The sequence below is a fragment of the Panthera tigris genome, chromosome D4 (genome assembly GCF_018350195.1).
Source record: "Panthera tigris isolate Pti1 chromosome D4, P.tigris_Pti1_mat1.1, whole genome shotgun sequence".
Taxonomy (NCBI): domain Eukaryota; kingdom Metazoa; phylum Chordata; class Mammalia; order Carnivora; family Felidae; genus Panthera; species Panthera tigris.
This window is the reverse complement of record NC_056672.1, coordinates 30,815,688-30,841,726: the sequence shown is the minus strand read 5'-3', so window position 1 is coordinate 30,841,726 and position 26,039 is coordinate 30,815,688. Positions and strand designations below refer to the sequence as shown.

The 26,039-nt window shown below is 39.0% G+C and overlaps 1 protein-coding gene across 1 annotated transcript in view; it reads left to right on the top strand.

The window, feature by feature from the left end:
* The first annotated feature begins 2,736 nt into the window (after positions 1–2,736).
* LOC102949619 (zinc finger protein 782) overlaps positions 2,737–26,039 on the top strand; it is a 134,967-nt gene continuing 111,664 nt past the window's right edge. The window contains 3 exon segments of the mRNA XM_042963877.1: positions 2,737–2,822; positions 4,937–4,992; positions 10,096–10,222. Of these exon segments, the coding sequence (XP_042819811.1) occupies positions 2,810–2,822; positions 4,937–4,992; positions 10,096–10,222 (196 nt within the window). The 5' untranslated portion in view covers positions 2,737–2,809.

The following is a 26,039-nucleotide window of genomic DNA, read 5'->3' as shown; positions in this document are numbered from 1 at the left end:
CTGTGATCAATGATTATGTGTTGCTGAAAGTTCAGACGATAGTTAGCATTTTATAGCTATAAAATATTTTTAATTAAGATATGTACATTGTTTTTTAAGACATAATGCTATTGCTCATTTATCAAACAACAATATAGTATAAATATAGCATAAGTGTTATACATTGGGAAACAAAAAAAAATTCATTTGACTCACTTTATTGCAATTTTCACTTTATTGTGGTAGCCTGGAACCAAACCCACTATATCTTTGAGATATGCCTGTGTTTCTCTAATGGGATCCTGACAAATATTTTTTAAAAGCCCTCTGAGTAGTTCTCATGTGAATTCATCTTTTTTGGTGACCTGAAGGGATCTGCAGTGGTGGCTCTTTGATCCATTGAAGTTAAGTAGGTGGCTACCTTATTAAGATATTTCTTTTTTTTTTTTTTTTCAACGTTTTTTATTTATTTTGGGGACAGAGAGAGACAGAGCATGAACGGGGGAGGGGCAGAGAGAGAGGGAGACACAGAATCGGAAACAGGCTCCAGGCTCCGAGCCATCAGCCCAGAGCCTGACGCGGGGCTCGAACGCACGGACCGCGAGATCGTGACCTGGCTGAAGTCGGACGCTTAACTGACTGCGCCACCCAGGCGCCCCAAGATATTTCTTAAGATATATATCTATATATGAAATTCTGGGTCTTGGGGCAGGGAGCTGGGTGGCAAAGTTGGTTAAGCATCCAACTCTTGATTTGGGCTCAGGTTTTGATCTCACGGTTCATGAGATCAGGCCCTGTGTCAGCCTCTGCTATACTGAGAGTGCAGAGCCTGCTTGGGATTCTCTCTCTCCCTCTCTCTGCCTCTTTCTCTAAATAAATAAATAAATAAATAAATAAATAAATAAATAAACTTAAAGAAAAAAAAGAAATTCTGGGTCTCATGGGAAGAAAATTAACACAAGTGATTATAACAGGGATTCAGATACTCTTTCCCAGTCCTTGGTATCTCCTACTTTACAGACAGGAAGCTTTGACTGAAGGGCAGACTGGGTTCCTTTGACAAAATTCCTCATAACTTAGTCATAAGTACATACAATTAATCATTCCCCAAGAGTCCCCAAGGGAGACCTGTGACTATATACCAGTCAAATTTACTTCAAATTGAGTCTACAATGTAGAGTGTCATCATTGGAAGTATGGCTTCTGCAATTACAGTCTCACTTAGCAGTGGCTCTGAAATGTGTGTTGAAATCTTCCCAGTGGGCAGAGTTTAAGTAGGTATATTTAGTTACTCACTTTGTGAAGAAGAAATATGTCTTAAGTTTATATTTATATGAATTCATGTCCAATAGTTCAATTAGTTGTTCAGTGGTAGGGTGCTACACAAGACTTGAAATTTGGTGACAAAAAGGTCTGGAGAAGATATATGTGGATGGAATTCTAGAACAGGTATTGAATGAGGTTTATAAATACTTAACTGAGGATAGGGCATTAGAGGGAAGAGTACAGTGAGGTTTGGATATTTATTCCTTTGGCTCTCTGTGCTGAGCCATGTAACAGCCATTATGATGTTTCTCTTCCTAAGGCCACAGCTCTCATAAGAGTGGCCTTTTCTGCCAAATTCTGGTAATTACCTATAGTCACTATGGGCCTGGTGGTGATAATGCCTCCATATCATCACTAGTTACAGGACACTTTACCAACCCTACCCATGTTTTTCAAGGCCTGTTTATTAGACTCTCCTCAAGGTCCTATTGTTTCTTGACAATTGACACCTCTTTCTTGAGGAGACCTATTAGTCTCCTCATGTTCAAAACAATTCTGATCATAAAGTCCATGAGGATAGGGAATTTAATCTCTTTTATTTGATGTTGTTATCCCAGCATCTAGAATGATGTCTCTTGCACAGCAGGTTATCAATAAATGTTTCTTACATGAGCATATGTAGTGACCACTTTCTCTCCATTAGCGATCTTTATGTTAAAGTCAATTATGACTGATTGATTTAATATAGTTTGACCAGAATTTTTGTGCTTCTATTTGTAATTCCTTACAGAATGACAAAGAATTATAAACGTCAACAAGAACAAGCAAACTGGTCTATGCACATGGAAATCGAAGATAACATAAAAATTTGCTGAAATAAGAGAATTCACCAACAATGTTAGTGTATAAAAACCAACAGCTTTCCTATATACATTTACAATTGCAGCACCCCTCTTGACCCCCAGCAGAACCTCTAAATTGAGCTCCAAGGGCATCAGGACCAGTGGCAATAAAGGGACAGGATGGAAGTCCCAGGTTGAAAAATTATAAAATTATAATTTTACAGCTATATCATTTCAATCCTAAATCAGTTGTCACGCCAATCTTTTTTACACAATTACATAACTTCAATTTTTTTCACACTTCACCTAAGTAACCATCATTTTAGTATTTTCAATATTCAATCCATATTCACATTTCCCCCTTGTCTCCAAATATCCTGAGGGAGGAAAATACATCAGTCGATAGCCAATAGAGGAGCATCCTCTATTCAAGTTTCACCCTTAACCTATTTGGGCCCAGAGAAAACCTGGGCAGGAGACTATTAAGAACACCAACCTCCAGCTTTCTAAAATGCGGAAATGCCAAAAGAGAGACTCCAAAAGTGGCCGTGGAGATCTATGGGAAATGTAGTCTTGAATCCTTAGGCTTCACCGCGTGGCACTCTGGGAAGACAATTCGGGCCTCCTTCTGCGCTAGCATAGTCGTAGCCCCGCCTCCTCATTCGTCTCGGATCTGCCGGCCAGCGGTTTGGGAGCCCACAGGTTTGCTCCGAAAGTAAAGGATGCGCACCTGGGGTGAGAGTCCAGGGGAGGTCTCTATGGGAGAAATGCGCTTGCGTGTGGGGATGGAAGCGGGAAATCTTTGGGATACCCCTGGTAGGCGCCCCGGCCAGCCCTCGGCCGCCGGCAGGCCGGTGGGGGCGTAGACTGAAGAACCCCGGCCCTCGGACTTGGGGCGCGCCGATGGGGCTGAGCCCGGTTCTGAGCAGGTGCTCGGTGAGAGCCTAGGTGTGCCGGGACCGTGTGGTCGGGCCGGCCTACTGCCCGACTTAGTGTTGGCGGGAGGGAAAGTGCATTTATAAAGCTGTTGGTGACCGTGAGTCTGCGGTGAGAGCCTGAGCTTCGGAGCCAGAAAAGGCCCGGGTACATTTCAGCAGAGACGATGGAAGGAATCCGGCAGAGAGTCAGGTTTCTCATCTCAAAATGGTATTATTAATATGACTGCTCCATGGGATTGATTTGAAACTTAGATCGAAGTCATAACTTAGACAAGTGCCAAGCCCTACTCACTGAGTAAATAACAACTGCTCTTATAGTTAGAAGACACTGTTCTTTTCATTTCATTTCAACCGTTTAAAACAAAACAAAACAAAACCTAGGCTCAGCTTGGTTGAACGATGTGGTCAAGTTTGTCAGGTCACAAACTAGCTGTGAGGAAGTTTGGATTCAGGGGCAGGTGTGCTTTACTTCCAACCTCAGGCATTGTCTAAATATCACATCTGCCTAAAACCAGCATTGCAACACAGCACAACACAAAGTGGCTTGCCCCCAAGTCCCCAAGGATATAAGGGAAAGTGAATGTAGGTGGAATCTGATGATGTGTCAAAGTATTCTGAGATTTTTAGTGTCTTTTCAGTCCCTTGGGTCAGACAGAGGTTCCTGACCCCTTCTGCATTGCCAGGCTGTCTTTAAGTCTGATATTATAACGAATTCCAAGAGTCATAGTTTTGCCCCTCAAATGAATTATTTTTTAGGTCCATGTCCCAATTGCCTTGAAACAAACCCTTGTGAGGTAGGAAGCAGAGGACCTCTGTGAACAGGAGTCTTACCTGGAAGAGAGGACGCCTCCGACCTTAAGACCTCTCTCTGGAGCTTCAAAAAGACAGAAGGGCCCAGAAAGGAGCAGATCCTAGATTTTCAGGGTCAGAAGCAGTTCCTGATCCCCTTGTCCAGAATAAGCTAGACTTAGTGATAACACCATCTTCAGAAGCCACCACACTGTGTGACAGTAGGGGGTTTGGGCCAGCCTTGAGAAGAGTGATGTGAGCTGGGGTGGCCTGGTGGGGGCAGGCTACTCAGGAGAGGCCACTTCTTGGAGAGCTTGTGAAGGCGAGGTCTGGGGGTACCCTTAACCAGGAAGAGGGAGAAAATTCTGCTTCCCTTAAATGGCCCCCACTCTGCAGATATTGTACTGCTGTCACACCTGTCCATCACCACATGTGACACTAATGACATTATCCTCACCTCACAAGATCCCAGAGCAGTGATAAGGAAAGTGTTTTCTAAAGTTACCTGCTTCTCTTTCGAAAGCTTTAAAGACATTGAACCTAAAAGGTTGAGTGACTTATCTGGGAAAACCCAGTTTGTGAGAGAGGAGAGTACAGTTTACTCTCTCATACATAAGTCACCAAAAACATCAAAGGGGCCTTTTGAAAAATACATAACAGCTGAAACAAACAATTAAAATTTCCTGTCTTGAAGCAGCCAGTGTCTTTTAGTAGGCTTGTCATGGATTGTCTATACCAGGCGGTAAATAATGTTACTGAGAAAAATAATGTAAATGATGCATGCAAGTTAATTTTACTGGAAGTAGTGTCTCATTCTTTGGTGTATTTTAATTCATCTAATCTTCTGTTGCTTTTCTTTGTGTCAGTCAGAAGGACACATGCATTATTGTTAAATCAGAGTTTATGTTTGCTCAGTATAAAACTGCAGATTTAAGCCCATGATCATTTTAGAGTCACACATGTGCTGCCTGTACATGATCCTTCTTATGCCTCTTCAATGTCCAGAGGGCCCCACGCCTGCAGGGAGAATGATCCTTGACTGAGGTGCTGAGATTTGGAGAAGTGAATGTAGGAGCTGTAAGGTCAGATCTCAGGACCCCTGTCTTCTTTCTGTCCCCTCAGCTGGACCACAGTTCTCTGCACTCTCCCAAGAGCCACAGAAAATGAACACACCTCAGGTGAGCTCTTCATTTATTCCCCACTTATTATATTGGATTTATGAGGTTTAGAAGGATCAGTGCATTAAATGGAAAAGGAGAACTAGAAATAGGTCACATCAGGGCACCTGGGTGGCTCAGTCGGTTAAGGGTCCGTCTTCTGCTCAGGTCATGATTTCGTGGTTCATGAGTTCAAGCCCCACATCGGACTCTGTGCCTGGAGCCTGCTCTGGATTCTCTGTCTTCCTCTGTCCCTCTGCCCTTCCCCAGCTCGTGCTCTGTCTCTGTCTCTCTCTCTCTAAAAAATAAATTAATAAACATTAAAAAGTTAAAAAAAAGAAATAGGTTGCATCAATCTTGAGTAAAAATATACACTGTTTTACTATCAACTGTGAAGTCTGCCCTCAGCTTTTGGAAGGAAACCTTTGTTAGGGTAGGGTTAAGTTCCCTCCGTGTACCAGTTTGCTAAGACTTCATGTTAGTCATAAATATACATTGAATTATTGATTACCTTTTGTGTATGTATTAGAATAAAACTATAGCTTATTTCCTTTAATCTAGAAATACTGTAAATAGTGTATTTTCTAATTTTAACTTGAATTCCTGTATAGATCCTCATTGCTAATAAGTGTGGTAAGTTGCTTCTTACGTATTTTCCTCAGGCTTTTTGCTAATGCTATATTCAGGGTTTTTATCTCTGTATCCACAAGTTGGTTTAGACTCTACCTTCTTGTTTTTCTGTCCAATTATGGTATCATGGTCATAGTCTCATGAAAGTAAGTGGAGAACTTTTCTGCTTTTCTTTTCTAGGAATTTAGATGAGAAAATTGTATTACATGAGGATTTTGTAAAATTCACTTATAAAGTTGGACCTTACACAGGTTTTTTGCGTGGATGTTTGGTTGTTGACTTGTTAGTCATAAGACTATACTGGATTTGTATTTGTATTTTTTTCTTTTAAAGACTTGCAGCCCCCTCCCCCCCCCCTTTTTTTTAATTTTAGAGAGAGTGTGCATGAGCAAGGAGTGGGGCAGAGGGAGAGAGAGAGAGAGAGAGAGAGAGAGTCTCAAACAGACTCCGTGCTCAGTGCAGAGCCTGGGAAGGGGCACAATTCCATGACCCTGGCATCATGACCCGAGCTGAAATCAAGAGTCGAACGCTCAACCGACTGAGCCAGCTAGGCACCCTGTATTTTTTTCTTAATATAATTTTTGTCATTACATTTTCATAGAAAATTGTCCATTTTTATTTGCATTTTTACATGTATTTTCATGTACTAATTAATAGTATTCTCTTAGGATTTCAAAATCTTTGTTGTATTAGTAATTCCTTCTTTGATCAGCTTTTAAATTTTATTTTAGCATAAAAGCCGCTAATCAGAAAAACACAAAATAGATTCTAGTTGGCCCAGTCCAAATCTAGAATTTCAGGGTCTAAGGGTCTTAATATTTTATGCTGGCAGCAGACTCTAAATATTGGGAATAGAAGAACATATACTTGCTGTATTGTGCTCTCTACCTTTGCATACCCACCTCTCAGCACCCTGTCTTGATAAAAATATCCTTTCTCCATTGAGTTACCTTGGCATCTGTGGGAAACCAATTAGTAATGCATGTCTGAGTCCAGAATAGAGTCTGGACTCTATTCACTTCTGATGATCTGTGTTAATCCTTTTGCTAATACCATACTACCTTGATGACTGTCTCTTAACAGTAACTCTTGAAATCAGATAATGTGAGTCTTCCAACTTTGTTGTTTTTCTAAATTGTTTGGGATATTCTAGGTCCTTACTTCTTTGTAGACAGTTTTGAAAATCAGCTTGTCTATCTCAAAAAAAAGCCTGCTGAGCTTTTGATTTTGATTGCACTGAATCCACAGTGTCTGTAATGCAGATCAACTTGGGAAGAATTAACATCTTGATCGTAATGAGTCTTCCAATTCATGAACACAGTATCTCTTTCTGTTTAGTTAGGTGATATGGAGGATTTTGAGGGTTTGGGGTTTTATCTTTCTATGTCAAAAGGATAATTTTGACTACAGTTCACAAGAATAATACTGTCTACTATCTGAAGATAGACTCTAGACTAGAAGTGGGAACAATATAGGAGCCTACTTCTATAATCCTACCAAGAAATGATGATCATAAGGGTGTTAGTTACTTTGAAGTGGTCCAACTCTGGATGTAATTTAGGGTAGAGCTAACAGCCTGAGAGTATGTGTTTCTTTTCTACAGCCTTGCAAATAGAGCATGCTGTTAAATTTACCAAATTTTTACCAATGTGATTTTAAAGATCTGTTTCGTTTTATAAGCCTTTCTCTTCTCATGAGTGAGGTGTGGAACATTTTTTTTTGTTTGTAATTCATTTATATTTCTTTCTTGTTGAACTGTTTATCCCTTGCCTGTTTTCCTATTGATGTGCTGATTTTAATTACTGTATCCAGTATGTCATTATAGCGTCTTTTCTGTAATATAAATTGCACAATTTTCCTGAAGTTTTTTGCAGTTTTGCCTTGCTCATTTTTTTTTTTGTCATAAAGGCCTTTGATTTTTATGTCAAATTTAGCATTTTTTTTCATTTATGATTCCTAGATTTTCAGTCATAGTTGGGTATTTCCCACTCTAACATTGTAAAATAATTGTTCTGTGTAGTACTCTGGAATTAATTTTTTACATTTAGATCTTGAATACATTTTAATTTTTTTTAATGTTTTATTTATTTTTGAGAGAGAGAGGGCATGCGCATGAGCTGGGGAGGGGCAGAGAGAGGGGACAGGATCTGAAGCAGGCTCTGTGCTGACAGCAGAGGGCCCGATGTGGGCCTCGAACTCACGAACCATGAGATTGTGACCTGAGCCGAAGTTGGATGTTTAACTGACTGAGCCACCCATGCACCCCCCATTTTAATTTTTATCCTGCTGTGTGGTACAAGGTATAGATTAGTCTTTTCCCAGATGGCCATCTAGTTACCCTGTGACATTTTTTTGTATGGTCTTTTTTCACTCATTTGAATGACGTCACCTGTATTCAAATAAGAAATTTACTCTGTTAATTATTCTTCCTATTACACACTTGGTTCTAGGTCATCTTGGATGTCTTTTCACACTCTTATCATTTCCCTGCTACTTTTGCCCACTTCTATGTTTGTATTAGATTGTGACCAGCATTGTCCTGTTTTGCTTATCTAATACCATCTTACCCACTGTCTTCCAGAATTTGTTAAGATTTTCAGGCCTTCTGCTGGGGTATTTCTCTGTGTTTCTCTTTTGTCATGCTTTGATAGTAGGTTTTGTATTTTACCTGACTGTGGTTTGAAGGCAGGGATGTACTCAGTCTATTCCTTGAACTAGAGGAATCATGCTTATAATTCTCTTTTCTCTTAATTTCTAGTACTCTAGTCTTTCCAATTTCTCCTTCTGCCATTTCAGAATTCTTTCTCAGCCTTCATGGCCTTTCTTTTTCTACCTGCCTCTTAAATTTTGGTATTTCCTTGAATTCCTTACTTGGTCCTTTTCTTTCCTGTTTCTCTGTTCTTTTTGAGCCATTCCTTTTTCTCTGATGACTTCAGTTATCATATTTAAAATCTTCATTTTCATTTTAGACCTCTCTCTGTTCCAAAATCATGCAACCAGCAATGAAATAAATAATTCCATCTGTATGTTCCACAGGTTTTTTGAGTACAAATGAAGAACATCTGCCTCACCATGAGCCAACCTCTGATCCTTAATTGTTCTTCCAGTCTCTGCATATGACATCAATATACCCAGTTGCTTGTGTAGCATCTCTGTTTATAGTTGCACAGGAAAATAATGACCAGGTTTTGTTTCTTGTAGGGATTAGTTTCCCATTTTTCATCATGCCTGAGTATAATTTATGTCTTAAATTGGGTCTTTTGTTTTGCTGTTTAAGACATTGTCCACTGTTGGGGCGCCTGGGTGGCGCAGTCGGTTAAGCGTCCGACTTCAGCCAGGTCACGATCTCACGGTCCGTGAGTTCGAGCCCCGCGTCAGGCTCTGGGCTGATGGCTCGGAGCCTGGAGCCTGTTTCCAATTCTGTGTTTCCCTCTCTCTCTGCCCCTCCCCCGTTCATGCTCTGTCTCTCTCTGTCCCAAAAATAAATAAAAAACGTTGAAAAAAAAATTTTTTTTTTAAAAATAAAAAAAAAAAAAAGACATTGTCCACTGTTAATATAGATCAGTGATTCCTAACTGGAGTCAATTTTGCTCCCCAGAAGACATTTGGCAATGTTTGGAGATATTTTTGATGGTCACAACTGGGCATGTGGCTGGCATCTAATCAGTAGAAGATAGGGATATTGATAAACATCCTAAAACATACAGGACAGTCTTCCACAAAAATAGCATTATCTAGTCCACATTGTTGGTAGTGCTGGGTTGAAGGAATCCTGTTCTAAAGCATTGCTCCTGAAATATGAGTCTGGTGGTGGGTAAATACTCCCCCAGTCTTACATGTATCTCTTTATTGGTTCTCTATTACCCCCGGACAGATCTCCAGGTTGGGATGTGTATAATCTACAGAGTGCTCAGTGTAATCTGTTTGTGTAGGGGAAATGTATACAGGAATCCTATTTGTAATAACTTTACCTGAAAAAAAAAAGACATTAAGCTTTCTTATTATATTAAGTGACAATATATGTATGTAAATTAAAAGTAAATATAAGTAGGGGAGCGTTGGTGGCTCAATCAGTTAAGTGTCCGATTCTTGATTTCGGCTTAGGTCATGATCTCTTGGTTTGTGAGTTCGAACCCTATGTAATGCTCTATGCTGACAGCACGGAGCCTGCTTGAGATTCCTTCTTTCCCCCTCTCTCTTTCTGCCCCTCCCCATGTTCGTGCACATGTTCTTTCTCTCTCTCTCTCTCTCAAAATAAACTTTAAAAAAAAAGTAAATATAAATAAATCCAAGCACGAGAATATATTTTTTTTTTTTTTACTAATCATGTGCATGTCCCCAAAGTATAAGACAGAGTTAGGGCCATGATAGTTATATCCTTTATAGCATTTTGTTTTAAACTCTAAAATAGTAAACATAGTAAGGCTTAGTTTCCAAAAGTTTTTTCCATGTCCCTGATTCTGGACAGATTTATTAGAATTGTGCTGTTAACAGGCATCAGTGTCATTCAAGGACATAACTGTGGAGTTCACCCAGGAGGAGTGGCAGCAAATGGACTCTGCTCAGAGGACCCTGTACAGAGATGTGATGCTGGAGAACTACAGCCACCTGGTCTCAGTGGGTAAGCAGACCTTACCATGTGACTCTCTTTCAACTAGGTATTCTGGTTTTTATTTTTAAAATGTTAATCACTTTTGCTGAAGTATAAATGATACAATGATATAATGAGGTATAAATAATATATATTATATCATTGTAGCCTCTTTTCTGTAGTATAAATTGCCTTTTCACCTTGTTTCCTTTGCTGTCCAGAGGCTTTTTTAGTTTGAAGTAGTCTCACTTGTAATTTTTGTTGCCTGTGCTTCTGGTATCATATCCAATAAACAATTGCCAACACTGATGTCAAGGAGCTTTCTCTCAATGTTTTCTTCTAGGGAGTTTTAGGATTTTCAGGTCTTACGTTTAAGTCTTTAATCCATTTTGAGTTTACTTTTTTATGTAGTTTAAGAGTCCATTTTCATTCTTCTGCTTCTGGATATCCAGTTTTCCCAGTACCATTTATTGAAGAAACTGTTCTATTTCCATTGTGTGTTCTTGATACCATGTTTAAGACCAATTAACTATAGATGTATGGATATATTCCTGTGTCCTCTGTACTACTGCATTGGTCTAAATGCCTGTTTTTATGCCAGTACCATACTGTTTTCATTATTCTAGTTTTGTGTAGCATATTTTGAAGTTTGGAAGTGTGATGCTTTTGCAGGATTTTTTACTTCATTACACGGGGTTTGTTATCTCGCCACTTCAGGAATGAAGATGTATACACAAAATGAGCAGCAAGCAAAAGTTTATTAGAGTATAAGAGCAGAAAGGAAGAATAGTATGAAAGCTGTTTACATTCACTTTTGAATGCCCACAGACTTTAGGCAATGGACTTTGTTTTATAAGGTTCTAGTGGTGCACCCCCACCCACTTCCTTCCCCCTTAATCATTCTCAGGTTCTACCATTATTAGCTTGATAGCTTTAGATGCTGAGTTGTCCATTCCTGATTGACTCAGTTCCATTGTATGAGGGGTGTGTGGCCATATCATTCCTTGTGGGTCATGTGTTTTATGGTCTACTTATTTTTAGTTAGGTCTTTTATCAAATTCCTGAGGGAAACCTGAGGGGAGTAAGTGGTGTCTCTTACATTCTTAGGAGGAGCCTTATGCCAAGGGGATTTGCTGTGGTCAGACACTCCCAGCATTGTTCTAAAATATGTGTTTTTCCCCACCCAGGGACCTCCGGTCCCAACCTTTCTCTCTCTGCCTACTGAATCCTAGCTTTTCCTATCATAAGCTTCCAACATTGTTCTTTCTCAAGGTTGCTATGGCTGTCCAGGGTCTTTGTGGTTATGTATGAATTTTAGGATTTTTTTGTACTTCTGCAAAGAATACCATTGGGATTTTGATAGGAATTACATTGAATCTGTAGATCACTTTGGATACTAGGGACATTTTAACAGTACTAATTCTTCAATCCATGAATATGGAATGTTTTTCCATACATCTGTATCTTCTTTTTTTTCCATCAATGTTTTATAATATTTAGTATACAAGTCTTTCAGCTCTTTGGTTAAGTTTATTCCTAAGTATTTTTAAATTTTCTTTTCAGATAATTCATTGTTCATATATAGAAACTATGTTGATTTTGAACCCTCCAATGGTACTAAATTTTTTAGTTTTAATAGGTTTTTAATTTTTATTTTAATTTTTATTTTTTAATGTTTATTTATTTTTGAGAGAGTTTGAGCACAAGCAGGGTAGGGGCAGAGAGAGAGAGGGAGAGAGAGAATACCAAGCAGGCTCCATGCTGTCAGCACAGAGCCCGACTTGGGGCTCAAATTCACAAACGGTGAGATCATTACCTGAACTGAAATCAAGAGTTGGCCACTTAACCAACTGAGCCACCCTGGCGCCCTAACAGTTTTTTTTTTTTTTTTTTAGTTGAGTCTTTAGGGTTTTCTACCTATAGAATCATGTCATCTGCAAACATAATTTTACTTTTTCCCTTCAGTTTTAGATACCTTTTATTTCTTTTTCTTGTCTAATTGCCTTGGATAACATTTCCAATAGTATGTTGAATAGAAGTGGTAATGGTGGGCACCCTTGCCTTCTACTGGATCTTACAGGGAAAGCTTTCAGTATTCCCTCATTGATTGTGATGTTAGCTGTGGGCTTTTCATATATGCCTTTATTGTATTGAGGAAATTTACTTCTATACCTATTTTGTTGAGAATTTTAATCATGAATGAATATTGAGCTTTGTCAAATGCTTTTTCTCTGTCTTTTGATATGCTAATATGGTTTTTTTTTCCTTTCATTTCTTTGTATGGTGTATTACATAGATTGATTTGCATGTAAACAACCTTGTGTCCCAGGGATAAATCCTACTTGTTAATGATATAAGATCCTTTTAAATGTGCTATTAAATTCAGTTTGCTGGTCTTTAAGAATTTTTGAATCTGTGTTCATCAAGGATATTAGCCTATAGTTTTCTTTTCTTGTGATGTCTTTCTTTGGATTTACAATCGGGGTGATGGTGGTCTCACAAAATGAGTTTGGAAATGTTCTTTTTTACATTTTTTGAAAGAGTTCAAGAAAGATTGGTATTCTTTAAATGTCTGGTAGAATTCGGTTGTTGAGCCATGTCACCCCAGACTTTTCTTTGTCAGGAGATTTTTGATTACTGATTCAATCTCCTTATTTGTCATTAGTCTGTTTAAGCTTTCTCTTTCTTCTTCTTCCTTTTTTTTTTTCTTTGAGAGAGAGTGCGCATGTGCTCATGCACGCACAAGAGGGGGAAGGGGCAGAGAGAGAGAGAGAGAGAGAGAGAGAGAGAGAGAGAGAGAGGATCTTAAGCTGGCTCCACGCCCAGTGCAGAGCCTGACACAGGGCTTGATCTCACAACTGTAAAATGAAGAATCAGATGCTTAACCAACTGAGCCACCTAGGTGCCCCTCTGTTTCTTCTTTATCCATCTTGTATATTTTTAGGAATTTATCCATTTCTTCTAGGTGAATTTGTATAGTTGTTCATATTAATCCTTTATAATCCTTTTTATTTGTGAAGAATCTGTTGTAATATCTCTTTTCATTTTTTATTTTGAGTCTTTTGTCTTTTTTTAGTCTAAAAGGGACTTGTTCATTTTGTTTATTTTTTCAAAACACCAACTGTTAATTTTGCTCATTTTTGTATTCTCTTCTCTGTTACATTTATTTCTTCTCTAACCTGTATTATTTCCTACCTTCTTGGTTCGGTTCTTCTTTTTCTAGTTCCTTAAGATGTAAACTTGTTTATTTGATTTTTTAAATTTTTTAATGTAGGCATTATTGCTATAAACTTCCTCTAATACTGCTTGTGCTGTATCTCGTAACTTTCAGTACATTGGGTTTTTGCTTTTACTTGATTCAAGATACTTTGTACGTTACTTTTCCTTTCTGACCCAGTGTTTATTCAACTTTGTTGTTTAGTTTCCACATTTTTGTGATTTTTCATGTTTTCTTGCTGTGTTGATTTATAGTTCAGAAAAGATACTCAGAATGATTTCAGTCTTCTTAAATTTAAGATTTGTTTTGTGACCTAACATAAGATTTATCCAGGACAGTAATGTGTATACTGGAGAAAATGTGTTTTCTTTTGATGGATGGAAAGTTTTGTATATGTCTGCTAGATCCAGTTGATCTATCATGTTGTTCAAGTCAGCTGTTTCTTTATTTATTTTTATGTCTAGATTCATTACCCATTATTGTAAGTGAAGTACTGAAGTTACCTACTTCAGTAATGAAGCAATGAAAATTGCTCTCAGCTTCTCTCTTTAGATCTATTTGGACATACCTCAGAGATTTTGCAGGTTCAATTCCAGACCATCACAGTGAAATGAATACTACAATACAGCAAGTCAAATGAACTTTTTGGGTTCACAATGCATTATAAAAGTTATGTTTACGCAATACTATAGTCTATTAAGTATGTAATAGCATTATGTCTAAAAAACAATGTACATGTCTTACTTAAAAAAAAAACTGTTGCTGAAAAACTGCTAATCATCATCTGAGCTTTCAGGAAGTCATTATCACTGATAACAGATTGCCATTAACAAAAATAATAATGAAAGATTTTTTTTAATTTTAATTCCAGTATAGTTAATATACAGTGTTCTATTAGTTTCAGGAGTACAATGTAATGATTCAGCAATTCTGTACATTACTCAGTGCTTGTCAAGATAAGTGTACTCTTAATCCCCTTTACCTATTTCACCCATACGTCCGTCTGCCCACCTCCCCTCTCCTAACCATCAGTTTGTTCTCTATAATTGAGAATCTGTTTTTTGTTTTTTCTTTTTTTCTTGTTCATTTGTGGTTTTTTTTCCTTAAATTTCATATATTAGTGAAATCACATGGTATTTGTCTTTTTCTGATTGACTTATTTCATTTATTAGCATTATACCATCTAGTTAGTTCCATGTGTGTTGTTGCAAATGGCAGGATTTCATTCTTTTTTAAGGCTGAGTGATATTCCATTGTATGTATATACCATACCTTCTTTATCCATTCATCAATTTGTGGACACTTGGGGTGCCTCTATATCTGGGCTATTGTAAATAATGCTGCCCTAAACATAGGGCACTTCTTCCACTACTGGGTGGAATTACTTGATCATATGGTAATTCTTTTTTTTTTTTTTTTTTGAGTAACCTCCATACTGTTTTCAACAGCTATACTAGTTTACATTGCTACCAACAGTGCACAAAGGTTCCTTTGCTCCATATCCATTGTTTCTTGTGTTTTTGATTTTAGCCATTCTGTTTTGCATTTCGTTTAAAGCGTTTTTCAACTCCTCGTGACTGTTCCTTAGTCCCTCGATCTTTGTGGCAAGAGATTCTCTGCTGTCCTGTATACTGTTTTCAAGCCCAGCGATTAATTTTATGACTATTATTCTAAATTCACTTTCTGTTATATTATTTAAATCCTTTTTGATCAGTTCATTAGCTGTTGTTATTTCCTGGAGATTCTTCTGAGGGGAATTCTTCCGTTTGGTCATTTTGGAGAGTCCCTTGTGTGGTGAGGACCTGCAGTGCACTTCCCCTGTGCTGTGGTGTATAACTGGAGTTAGTGGGCGGGGCCGCAGTCCGACCCGATGTCTGCCCCCAGCCCACTGCTGGGGCCACAGTCAGACTGGTGTGTGCCTTCTCTTCCCCTCTCCTAGGGGCGGGATTCACTGTGGGGTGGCGTGTCCCGTCTGGGCTACTTGCACACTGCCAGGCTTGTGGTGCTGGGGATCTGGCGTATTAGCTGGGGTGGGTAGGCAAGGTGCACGGGGGGTGGAGGGGCAGGCTTAGCTCGCTTCTCCTTAGGTGATCGACTTCAGGAGGAGCCCTGTGGCAGCGGGAGGGAGTCAGACCCGCTGCCGGAGGTTTGGCTCCGCAGAAGCACAGAGTTGGGTGTTTGCGCGGAGCGAGCAAGTTCCCTGGCAGGAACTGGTTCCCTTTGGGATTTTGGCTGGGGGATGGGCGGGGGAGATGGCGCTGGCGCCTTTGTTCCCCGCCAAGCTGAGCTCTGCCGTCCGGGGGCTCAGCAGCTCTCCCTCCCTTTGTCCTCCAGCCTTCCCGCTTTCCGCGCAGAGCTGTTAACTTATGACCTCCCAGACGCTAAGTCGCGCTTGCTGTCGGAACACAGTCTGTCCGGCCCCTCCGCTTTTGCCAGCCAGACTCGGGGGCTCTGCTTGGCCGGCGTGCCGCCCCTCCGCCCCGGCTCCCTCCCGCCAGTCCGTGGAGCGCGCACCGCCTCGCCGCCCTTCCTACCCTCTTCCGTGGGCCTCTAGTCTGCGCTTGACTCCGGAAACTCCCTTCTGCTAATCCTCTGGTGGTTTTCTGGGTTCTTTAGGCAGGTGTAGGTGGAATCTAAGTGATCGGCAGGACGCGCTGTGAGCCCCGCGTCCTCCTACGCCGCCATCTTCCGGAACCAACAACAATCTCTGATTTTAGCCATTCTGATAGGTGTGAGGTGATGTCTCATTGTGGTTTTGATTTACATTTCCCTGATGATGAGTGATGTTGAGCATCTTTCCATTTGCTGTTGGCCATTTGTGTGTCCTCTGTAAAGAAATGTCCATTCATGTCATCTGCCCATTTTTAACTGGATTATTATTTCTGTGTGTGTGTGTGTTGAGTTGTAGAAGTTCTTTCTATGTTATTATTAACTGCTTTATGTGTTTGGGTGCTTCAATATTGGGTGCATAAGTATTTAAAATTGTTATATCTTCTTATTGGATTGTTCCCTTCACAATTAAATAGTGTCCTTGTTGCAGTCTCTGTTTCAAAGTGTATTTTGTCACTGGTTACCAGAACAGAAGTGGATGTGGGGGATGGATTAAATAGGTGATGGGGATTAAGGAGTGTACTTCTTGTGATGAACGCTAGGTGGTATATGGAAGTGTTGAATCCAGGTGTATATTATATATCTGAAACTAATATTAGATTGTATGTTAACTAACTATAATTTAAAAAAAGCTAAAAAAATAAAATAGCATATATTGACTATTTATTAAATAAATAAAGTCTATTTTGTCCAATATAAATATTGCTACCCTATCTTTCTTTTCACATCCATTTGCATGATAGATACTTCTCCATCCCTTCATTTTCAATCTGCATGTGTCTTTAGGTCTGAAATAAGTGTCTTGTAGGCAGTATATTGATGGGTCCTGCTTTTTTATGCATTCTGTCAACCCATGTCTTTGATAGGAGCATTTAGTCCATGTACGTTCAGTGTAATTATTGCTGCTTGCTTGCTTCTTTAGTGATGTACTGGGATTCCTTGCTTTTTATTTTTTGTGTATCTATTACTGATTTCTGGTTTGTGGTTACCATTCAATTTGTATGTAAGATCCTTTGCATATATCATTTTATATTAAGTTGATGGTCACTTAAGTTTGAACCCATTCTTTACTTCCCTCCACCCCATTTTAGGTGTGTGTCACATTTTACATCCTTTTATTTTGTGAGTCCCTTGACTGATTTTTATAGGTACATTTATTTTTACTGCTCTTGTGCTTCCTACTTTTCTTTCTTTTTTTTTTTATTTAAATACAAGTTAGTTAACATATAGTGTAATAATGATTTCAGGAGTAGAATTTAGTGATTCATCACTTACATATAATACCCAGTGCTCATCCCAACAAGTGTCCTCCTTAATGCCCATTGTGCTTCCTACTTTTCTTACTCCTACTTAGGGTCTTTTTTTTCCCCCCCCACATAAAGAGTCTCCTTTAACATTTTGTTGTTATTTGTTTGTTTGTTTATTTTGAGAGAAAGTGAAAGCAGGTGGGGGAGGGGCAGAAAGAGCATTCCTAGCAGGCTCGTGGGGCTCAATCCCACAACCATGAGATCATGACCTGAGCTGAAATCAAGAGTCAAACACTTTAACTGACTGAGCCACCCAATGCCCCATTTCTTTCAAGGCTGATTATTGGTCATGAATTCCTTTAGCTTTTGTTTGTCTTGGAAACTTTGTTTCCTCTTCTATTCTGAATGATAGCCTTGCTAGGTAGAGTATTCTTGGCTGCAAGTTTTTTCCTTTCAGCACATTAAATATATCATGCTACTCCCTTGTTGCCTACAAAGTTTCTTGCTGAAAACTCAGCTGATAGTCGTAAGGGGTTTACCTTGTATATGACTGTTTCTTTTCTCTTGCTATTGAAATTCTCTCTTTATTATTACTTTTGCCACATTAATTACTGTGTGTCTTAGTGTGGACCTATTTGGGTTGCTTTTATTCAAGACTTTCTGTGTCTCCTGGGTCAGGATTTTTGTTTTCTTCCCAGGTTTGGGGAGTTTTCAGCTATTTCTTCAAAATTTCTGCCACCTTTTCTCTCTGTTATTATGCTTGATGATGTTGCTGAGTTTCCTAAATCTATTTTCATTTTGTATTACTTTTTTTCTCTTACTGTTCAGTTTGATTGCTTTCCATTACTGTGTCTTCCAGGTCATTGATCTATTCTTCTCCTTTCTCTAGGCTACCATTCATGCCATCTAGTGTATGAACAAAAAAAATTTTTTAATGTTTATTTATTTTTGAGAGAGAGAGAGAGAGAGAGAGAGACAGAGCATGAGTGGGAGGTGGGGCACAGAGAAAGAGAGGGAGACACAGACTCCAAAGCAGGCTCCAGGCTCTGAGCTGTCAGCACAAAGCCCGATGGGAGGCTCAAACCCACGAACTGCGAGATCATGACCTGAGCCAAAGTTGGACCCTTACTGACTGAGCCACCCAGACTCCCCTCCATCCAGTGTATTTTGAATTTCATTTTTTGAGTTCTTCATCTCTGATTGGTTCTTTTTTATGTTTACTGTCTCTTTGTTAAGGATTTCCTGAGGTCCTGTGAGTATCTTTATGACCATTACTTTAATTTCTCTATCGGGCATATTATTTGTCTCCATTTTGCTTATGTCATTGTGATTTTTGTCCTGTTCTCTCATTTGGGACATATTCCTCTGCTTATTTTGCCTGACTCTCTGTGTCTGCTTCTGTATTAGGAAAGTAAGCTGCATTTCCTGCTCTTGAAAGTAATTGCCTTATGAAAAAGAGGTTCTATAGTGTCCTGCAGTGAAGTGTCCCTTGATCAGTAGAACCTGGTGCTTCAAAGGTGTCTCCTATGTGTGTTGCTTGTGCTGTCTGTTGTGGCTGAGCCACCTTTCCTTCAGTCCAGTTGTCTGCAATGTCTCTCTGCCTGTTGTGTACAGGGTGTGGTCCTGGTGGTATTAGTGGTCACTCGGGCTGCCTTGGGCTTGACGTGAGTCAGACCAGCTATTTGCCAGAGATGCAGCAGCATTGAACTGCAGGTTACTTTCCCTGTTTTGTCCCCTGAGAAGCTTTCTGTGGTGGGTGGAGCCTGCAGTCAGACCAGCTGTCTGCCCCCACTGGGCCATAGTCTATTTTATGTGGTTATCTTTCCCTCTCCCAGGGGCAGGAGTCACTGTGGAGTGTTGCTGACCCTTGTGTGGCTGCTTGCACACTGCCAGGGTTGTGGCAGTGCTTTGGATGGGCTCTGGCCAAGAGTATATTGGCCACAGAAGTGCAGGAGATGGAGGTTGGGGGTGGGATGCACTGTGTTAACAAGGTTTGGAAGGGTCTTCTGTGGAAAGAGAGCTGGAGCTGGCTGGAGGGGGTGAGTCCACAGGGAAACGGGGCTGGGGGTTCACTATTAGCAAGTTTGGTAGTGAATGTTGGCACTGTGCTGGTTCCCACATGTTGCTTTGGGGGGGTAGGAGAGAAATGGCACCTGCCAACTCCTTTATTCCTGGAAAAGTCTCCCAATGATCCCTGTCCCTCTAGCACAGGCTGCAAGATTAGTAAACAAATTCCCTCCTATATACCCCAGGCTGTTTTTAAACTGCTGCTCCTGTGTGATATCACTGCAGGACTGTTTCTTGTGCTGTTTTTGTTGGACTGTTTTTAAGGATGGGGACTCAGTTTCCTCTCAACCCCCTGCTCTCCCGGAGATTAGGCTACTGATTTTTAAAGTTCTAGGTGTTAAATCCCATTGATTGTAAGAACTCAGGAGATTTGGTTCCTCTGGTTTTTTTTAACATTAATTTTTGAGAGAGAGAGAGAAGTGGGTGGGGGAGGGGGAGAGGGAGAGAGGGAGAGAGAGAGAATGAGTAGGGGAGGGGTAGGAGGAGGGGAACAGAGGTTCCAAAGCACGATCCACACTGACAGCAATGAGCCTGATGTGGGCTCAGACCCATGAACTGTGAGATCATGACCTGAGCCGAAGCTGGATGCTCAACCAACTGAGCCACCCAGGTGTCCCAGATCCTCAGTTTTTAAAGCCAAATGTTACAGGGATTCATCGTTCCCATGTGGAATCTGCAGTATGCATCTGTTTCTCTCTCTTGACATCCACGGTCTTGGCATCCTTCCCATCTTGTTCTACACTCTTGGCATCCTTCCCGTCCCATGGGCCATTTAGCTCCTGACTGCATCTTTGGCCTTCCTACCCTCTTCCATGTGGCGTCTTTTCTACCCTTAGTTGTGGAGTTTGTTCTGCCAGTCCTCAGTTGTTTCTGGGTTACTTACATTAATGTGAATGTTATCTAGTTGTGTCCATGGGGTGAGGTGAGCTTAGGGTCCCCCTACTCTGCCATCTTCCTTGGAAGTCCTAATGAAAACATTTGAAATATTTTGAGAATTACCAAAATGTGATACACAAAGTGAGTGAATACTATTGAAAAAATGGCACCAATAGACTTCTCAGTGCGGGGTTGCCACCAGCCTTCAATTTATGCAAGGTGCAATATCAGTAAAGTGCAATAAAGCAAAGCACAATAAAATGAGATAAGCCCATATGTGCGTGTGCGCGCATACATTCTGATGTTAGGTGTGTATATAATTGTGATACCTTCCTGTCAAATTGATCCTCTTATCATTATGTAGTGACTTAGTTTCTGGAGAGTTTTTCACTTTATTTCCATTTTGTTGGTACAAGTATAGCCACTCTGCTTTCTTTTGGTTGCTATTTACATAAAATATCTTTTTCCATCCATTCTCTTTCAGTCTATATGTGGCCTTAAATCTAAACTTAGTTGCCTATAGACAGCCTATCTCTAGGTCCTGTGTGTGTGTGTGTGTGTGTGTGTGTGTGTGTGTTTAATTCATTTAGCTATTCTATGCCTTTTCGATTGGGGGTTTAATCTGTTTACGTTTAACTATTGATAGGTGATGACTTATGGCATGTTGTTAAATTGTTTTCTGTCTGTTTTGTGGGGTTTTTTTTTTTTTTGTCCTTTTTTTCTTGTCTTGCTGTCTTTATTATTTAAAGATTTTTTTATGTCATTTGCTTGGATTTTTTTTTATCTTCTGTGTATCTATTATAGGTGTTTTGTTTGTAGTTAGCTTGACTATTGCATAAAATGTCTTGTAGTTATAACCATCTATTCTAAATTAATAACAGCTTAACCTCAGTTGCACATAAAAATTTTACTTTTACTCTTTCTCTCACAATTTATGTTCTTGTCAGAATTCTCTTCATACTATATATCCATTAACAAATTTTTAAATTAGTTAAAAGTAATTTACATACCACTATTACAGTGTTATCATATTCTATGTTTGGCCTATTTATTTTTATTAATGAGCTTTATGCTTTCATATACTTCTGTGTTTTCATTTTGATTTGAAGAATTCCTCTGATTAAGTGTTTCTTGTAAAGCAGATCTAGTGGTAATAAACTCCCTTGGTTTTTGTTTGTTTGGGAAAGATTTTAATCTCTTCTTCATTTGTAAAGGATAATTTTGCCAGGTAAGGTATTCTTGGTTGGAAGGCTTTTTCTTTTAGTATTTTTGAATATATGATCCCACTCTCTCCTAACCTGCAGGGTTCCTGCTGAGAAATCTACTAATAGTCTTACCTTCTATTTGATGAGTCACTTTTTGCCTGCTGCTTTCAAAATTCTCTTTGTGACTTTTGACAATTTGATGATAATGTAACTTGGTGTGCTCTTATTTAAGTTGATCTTATTTAGGGTTCTTGGAGCTTAATGAATCTGGATGTCCATTTCCCTCCCTAGATTTGAGACCTTTTTAGTCATGATTTCTTTAAATAAACCTTATGTCTCTTTCTCTCTTCTCCTGGGACTCCTAGAATGTGTGTATTGGTTCTTTTGTCCCATAAATCCCAAAGGTGTTCTTCACTTTTTTTCATTGCTTCTTCTTCTCTGACTAGATAATTTCAAATGACCTATCTTCAGATTTACAGATTATTTCTTCTTGATGAAGTCTGCTGTTGACATTCTCTATTACATTCATTGTGTTCTTTAGCCTCAGAATTTGTTGGTTTTTAAAAATTTTTTACTTTTATGATTTCTCTTTGTTGAACTTCTCATTTTGTTCGTGAAATATTTTCCTGGTTTCACTGAGCTATCTGTGTTCTTTTTTAGCTTGCTGATCTTTTTTAAAACAATTATTTTTAATTCTTTGCCAGCCAGTTCATAGATCTCCATATCTTTGGGGTTACTGTAAATTTATTCCTTTTTTTTTTTTTTTGGTAGTTTCATGTTTGTTGAGTTACTATAAATTTCTCTCTTTCTTTTGGTAGTCTCATGTTTGTTTTGTTTCTCATGTTCCTTGTAGTTTTGTGCTGATGTCCTTTGTAGGAGCATTCACTTCTTTTAAGCTTACAGACTGGATTCAGTAAAGAAAGACCTTTACTTAAGGGTGGGTATGAGGGGGCTAGTTGGGTCGTGTGTGGAAGCTGCATCCCTGGCAGGGGTGGGCAGCATACTGTGGACTTAGGGCAGCTCCATTAGCTGAAGTCAGCACTGGAGATTGTTGGCAGTGAAGGCTGCAGCTATAGCAGCAGCAAGAGCTTCTGGGGTCCTGGTGACAAAGGCTGTTGGACTGCCCCTGGTCTCCGTTGCCCCACTGATGGATATCATGGCCATGAGGCTCTCTTTTGGTGCCAGGGTGCAGACACACAGAATGGCAGCACCAAAGTCCAGGACTCAAGCATGTGTTTGGTATTGCCAGGGTGCCATGGCTCCAGCCCCAAAGGGAACACAGTAGTGTCTCCTGCTCCAGAGGGTTACAACAGCATGGACTCTGGGCAGCATAGGCAAAGACTAGAGGTGTCCTTATTGGAGGAGGTTGCAAGCTGTCTTTTGTGACAGTGAGGACTGTTAAGGTTGTTGGTAACAAAGGAGGTCCTTTCTGCTCTTCTTTTTCCCTAACAAAGGAATATGGCTGAGGGAATTCCTCCTGGCACCAAAGGGTGCCATGCTAGAACATGGGGTAATACATGTAAGATGTTTTCTGTGCTTTTCTATGCCACTGTCCTCAGTTTTTGCACTCTACTAGGTTGCTACAATGTGTTAATTATACTCTAGAGCTGACCCAGATCTATTTTCGTCAATGGATAGTTGTTAGATCATTATTGGGAAACAACAGCTCGGACCTCCTAGTCTACCCTCTTACACTGGAGTCTTCTTCACTTTTTTTTATGATTACATTTTCATGATTTATTTATTTTATAATTAGAAATTTGTACCTTTTAATTCCCATCACTTATTTCAAGCCCCTTTACCCCCTGCCTGTGACAACCACCAACCTATTCTCTGTATCTGTGCACTTGATTTTTGTTTTTAGATTCCACATATGAGATCATATCCTGTTCATCTTTCTCTGTCTGAATTATTGTACTTAGCATAATGCTGTCAAGATCCATTAATGTTGTCACAGATAGCAAGATTTCATTCTTTTTTAGGGCTGAATAAAATTCCATCTAAATAAATAAGTACAAATATATATAAATACATTTTCTTATCCATTTGCTTATCAGTGGACACTTGGGTTATTTCCATTTTCTTGGCTATCATAAATAATGCCAAGTGAACATGGGGGTTAATATGTCTCTTCTAGTTAGTGTTTTCATTTTCTTCAGATACTCAGAAGTGGAATTGCTGAATCATATGGTAGCTCTACTTTTAAGTTTTGAGGAAACTCCATATTGTTTTCCATTGTGATTGTACCAATTTACATTCCCATCAACAGTGCACGAGGATTTCCTTTTCTCCCCATACTCGCCAACACTTGTTATTTCCTATCCTTTTGATAATAGCCATTCTAACAAGTGTGAGGTGATAACTCATTTCGTTTTGATTTTCATTTCCCTGATTACTAATCATGTTGACCACATTTTCATGTATTTGTTGGCCATCTATGTGTCCTCTTTGGAAAAATCCATTCAGTTGCTCTGCCCATATTTTATTTTATTTTGTTTTTATTTTTTTAATATTTATTCATTTTTGAGAAAGAGACAGAGCGTGAGCAGGGTAGGGACAGAGAGAGAAGGAGACACAGCAGGCTCCTGGCTCTGAGCTGTCCGCACAGAGCCCGATGCAGGGCTTGAACTCACAAACCATGAGATCATGATCTGAGCTGAAGTCAGACACTTAACTGCCTGAGCCACCCAGGCACCTCTGCCCATATTTTAAATAAATTGTTTGGTTTTTGCTGTTAAGTTGTAAGAGTTCTTTATATATTTTGGATATTAATCCCTTATCAGATATATGGTTTTCATGTATTTTCTCCCATTCAAATAGGTTGCTTTTTTCATTTTGTTGATGGTACCTTTATTGTGCAGAAGCTTTTGTTTTATGTAGTCCCATTTGCTTTTTTGCTTTTTTGCTTATGCTTTTGATGTTGAATCCAAAAAAGTCCTCACCAAGACCAGTGTCAAGGACCAAGCCTTTGTTTCCTTCTAGGAGTTCTATGGCTTTAGGTCTTAAATTCAAGTTTTTAATCCATTATGAGTTAATTTTTGTATATGGTTTAAGATAATGGTCCAGTTTCATAGTTTTACATATGGCTGTCCAGTTTTTCCAACACCTATTTAAGAGACTGCCCTTTCCCTATTGTATATTTCTTGGCTCTTTTGTAGTGAGTTGATAGGCTATATATGCATAGGTTTATTTCTGGGCTATTTCATTGCTCTGTGTGTCTGTTTTTGTGCCAATACCATACTATTTTGATTACTACAGCTTTGTAATACAGTTTTAAATCAGGGAGTGTGATGCCCCTAGCATCTTTCTCAAGACTGCTTTGACTCTTTGGGGTCTTTTGTGATTATATACAAATTTTAGAATTGTTTCTTCCAGTTCAGTGAAAAATGCCATTGGAATTTTGATAGGGATTACATTGAATTTGCAGATTGCTTTGGGTAGTATGGACTTTTTAACAGTATTAATTATTCCACTCCATAAGCACAGAATATCTTTCCATTTATTTCTCTTCTTTAATTTTTTTCATCAATGCCTTATAGTTGTCACTGTATAGGTTTTTCACCTCTTTGATTAAATATATTCCTAGGTATTTTATTTTTTTATTATAACTGGGATTGTTTTTGTTTTTTTCTTCTGATAGCTTGTGTATAGAAACACACCAGTTTTCTGTATCTTGATTTTTATATCCTACAACTTTACTGAATTCATGTATTCAAAGAGTTTTTTGGTAGAGTCTTTAGGGTTTTCTGTGTATAATGTGTCATTTGCAAATAGTGACAGTTTTACTTCCTTACTGATTTGGATGCCTTTTATTTCTTTTCCTTGCCTAATTGCTGTGGCTAGGACTTCCAATAGGATGTTAAATAAATTAGTGAGAGTGGGGGTCTTTTTTCCTGATCTTAGAGAAAAAACTCTCAGCTTTTCACCATTCAGTATGATATTAGCTCTGGGCTTGTTATATATGGCTTTCACTATGTTGAGATACATTCCCTCTGTACTCATTTTGTTGAGAATTTTTTTATCATAAATGGACATTGAATTTTATCAGATACTTTTTCTGCATATTGATATGACCACATGATTTTTATTCTTCATTTTGTTAATATGGTAAATCTCATTGATTGATTTCCAAATATTGAACCATCCTTGCATCTTTGGAAGAAATTTTACCTGATCATGCTATATGATCCTTTTAGTGTGTTGTTGAATTCAGTTTGCTAATATTTTGTTGAGGACTATGTATGTTCATCTAGAATATGGGCCTGTAATTCTCCTTCTTGTGGTGTTCTTGTCTGGTTTTGGTATCAGAGTAATGCTGGCCTCATAAAATGAATTTGAAAGTGTTCCCTCCTCTTACTTCACGTTGTTGTTGCTTTACCATTGAATTTTGTGAGTTCATATAGTCTAGATATAAGTTTTTTGTCAAATGTATAATTTGTACATGTTTATACTAGTCTGTGCCTTGTCTTCTCATCCTCTTCATAAAGTCTTTAGCAGAGTGTAAATTTTTAATTTCGATGAAGTCCTATTTATCAGAGTGTTTTGTTGTTGTGTCTAAGAATGCTTCACCAAGTTTTTGGTCCAAAGGTTTTCTCCACATTTTAAAAAATTAGGTCATTTTACAT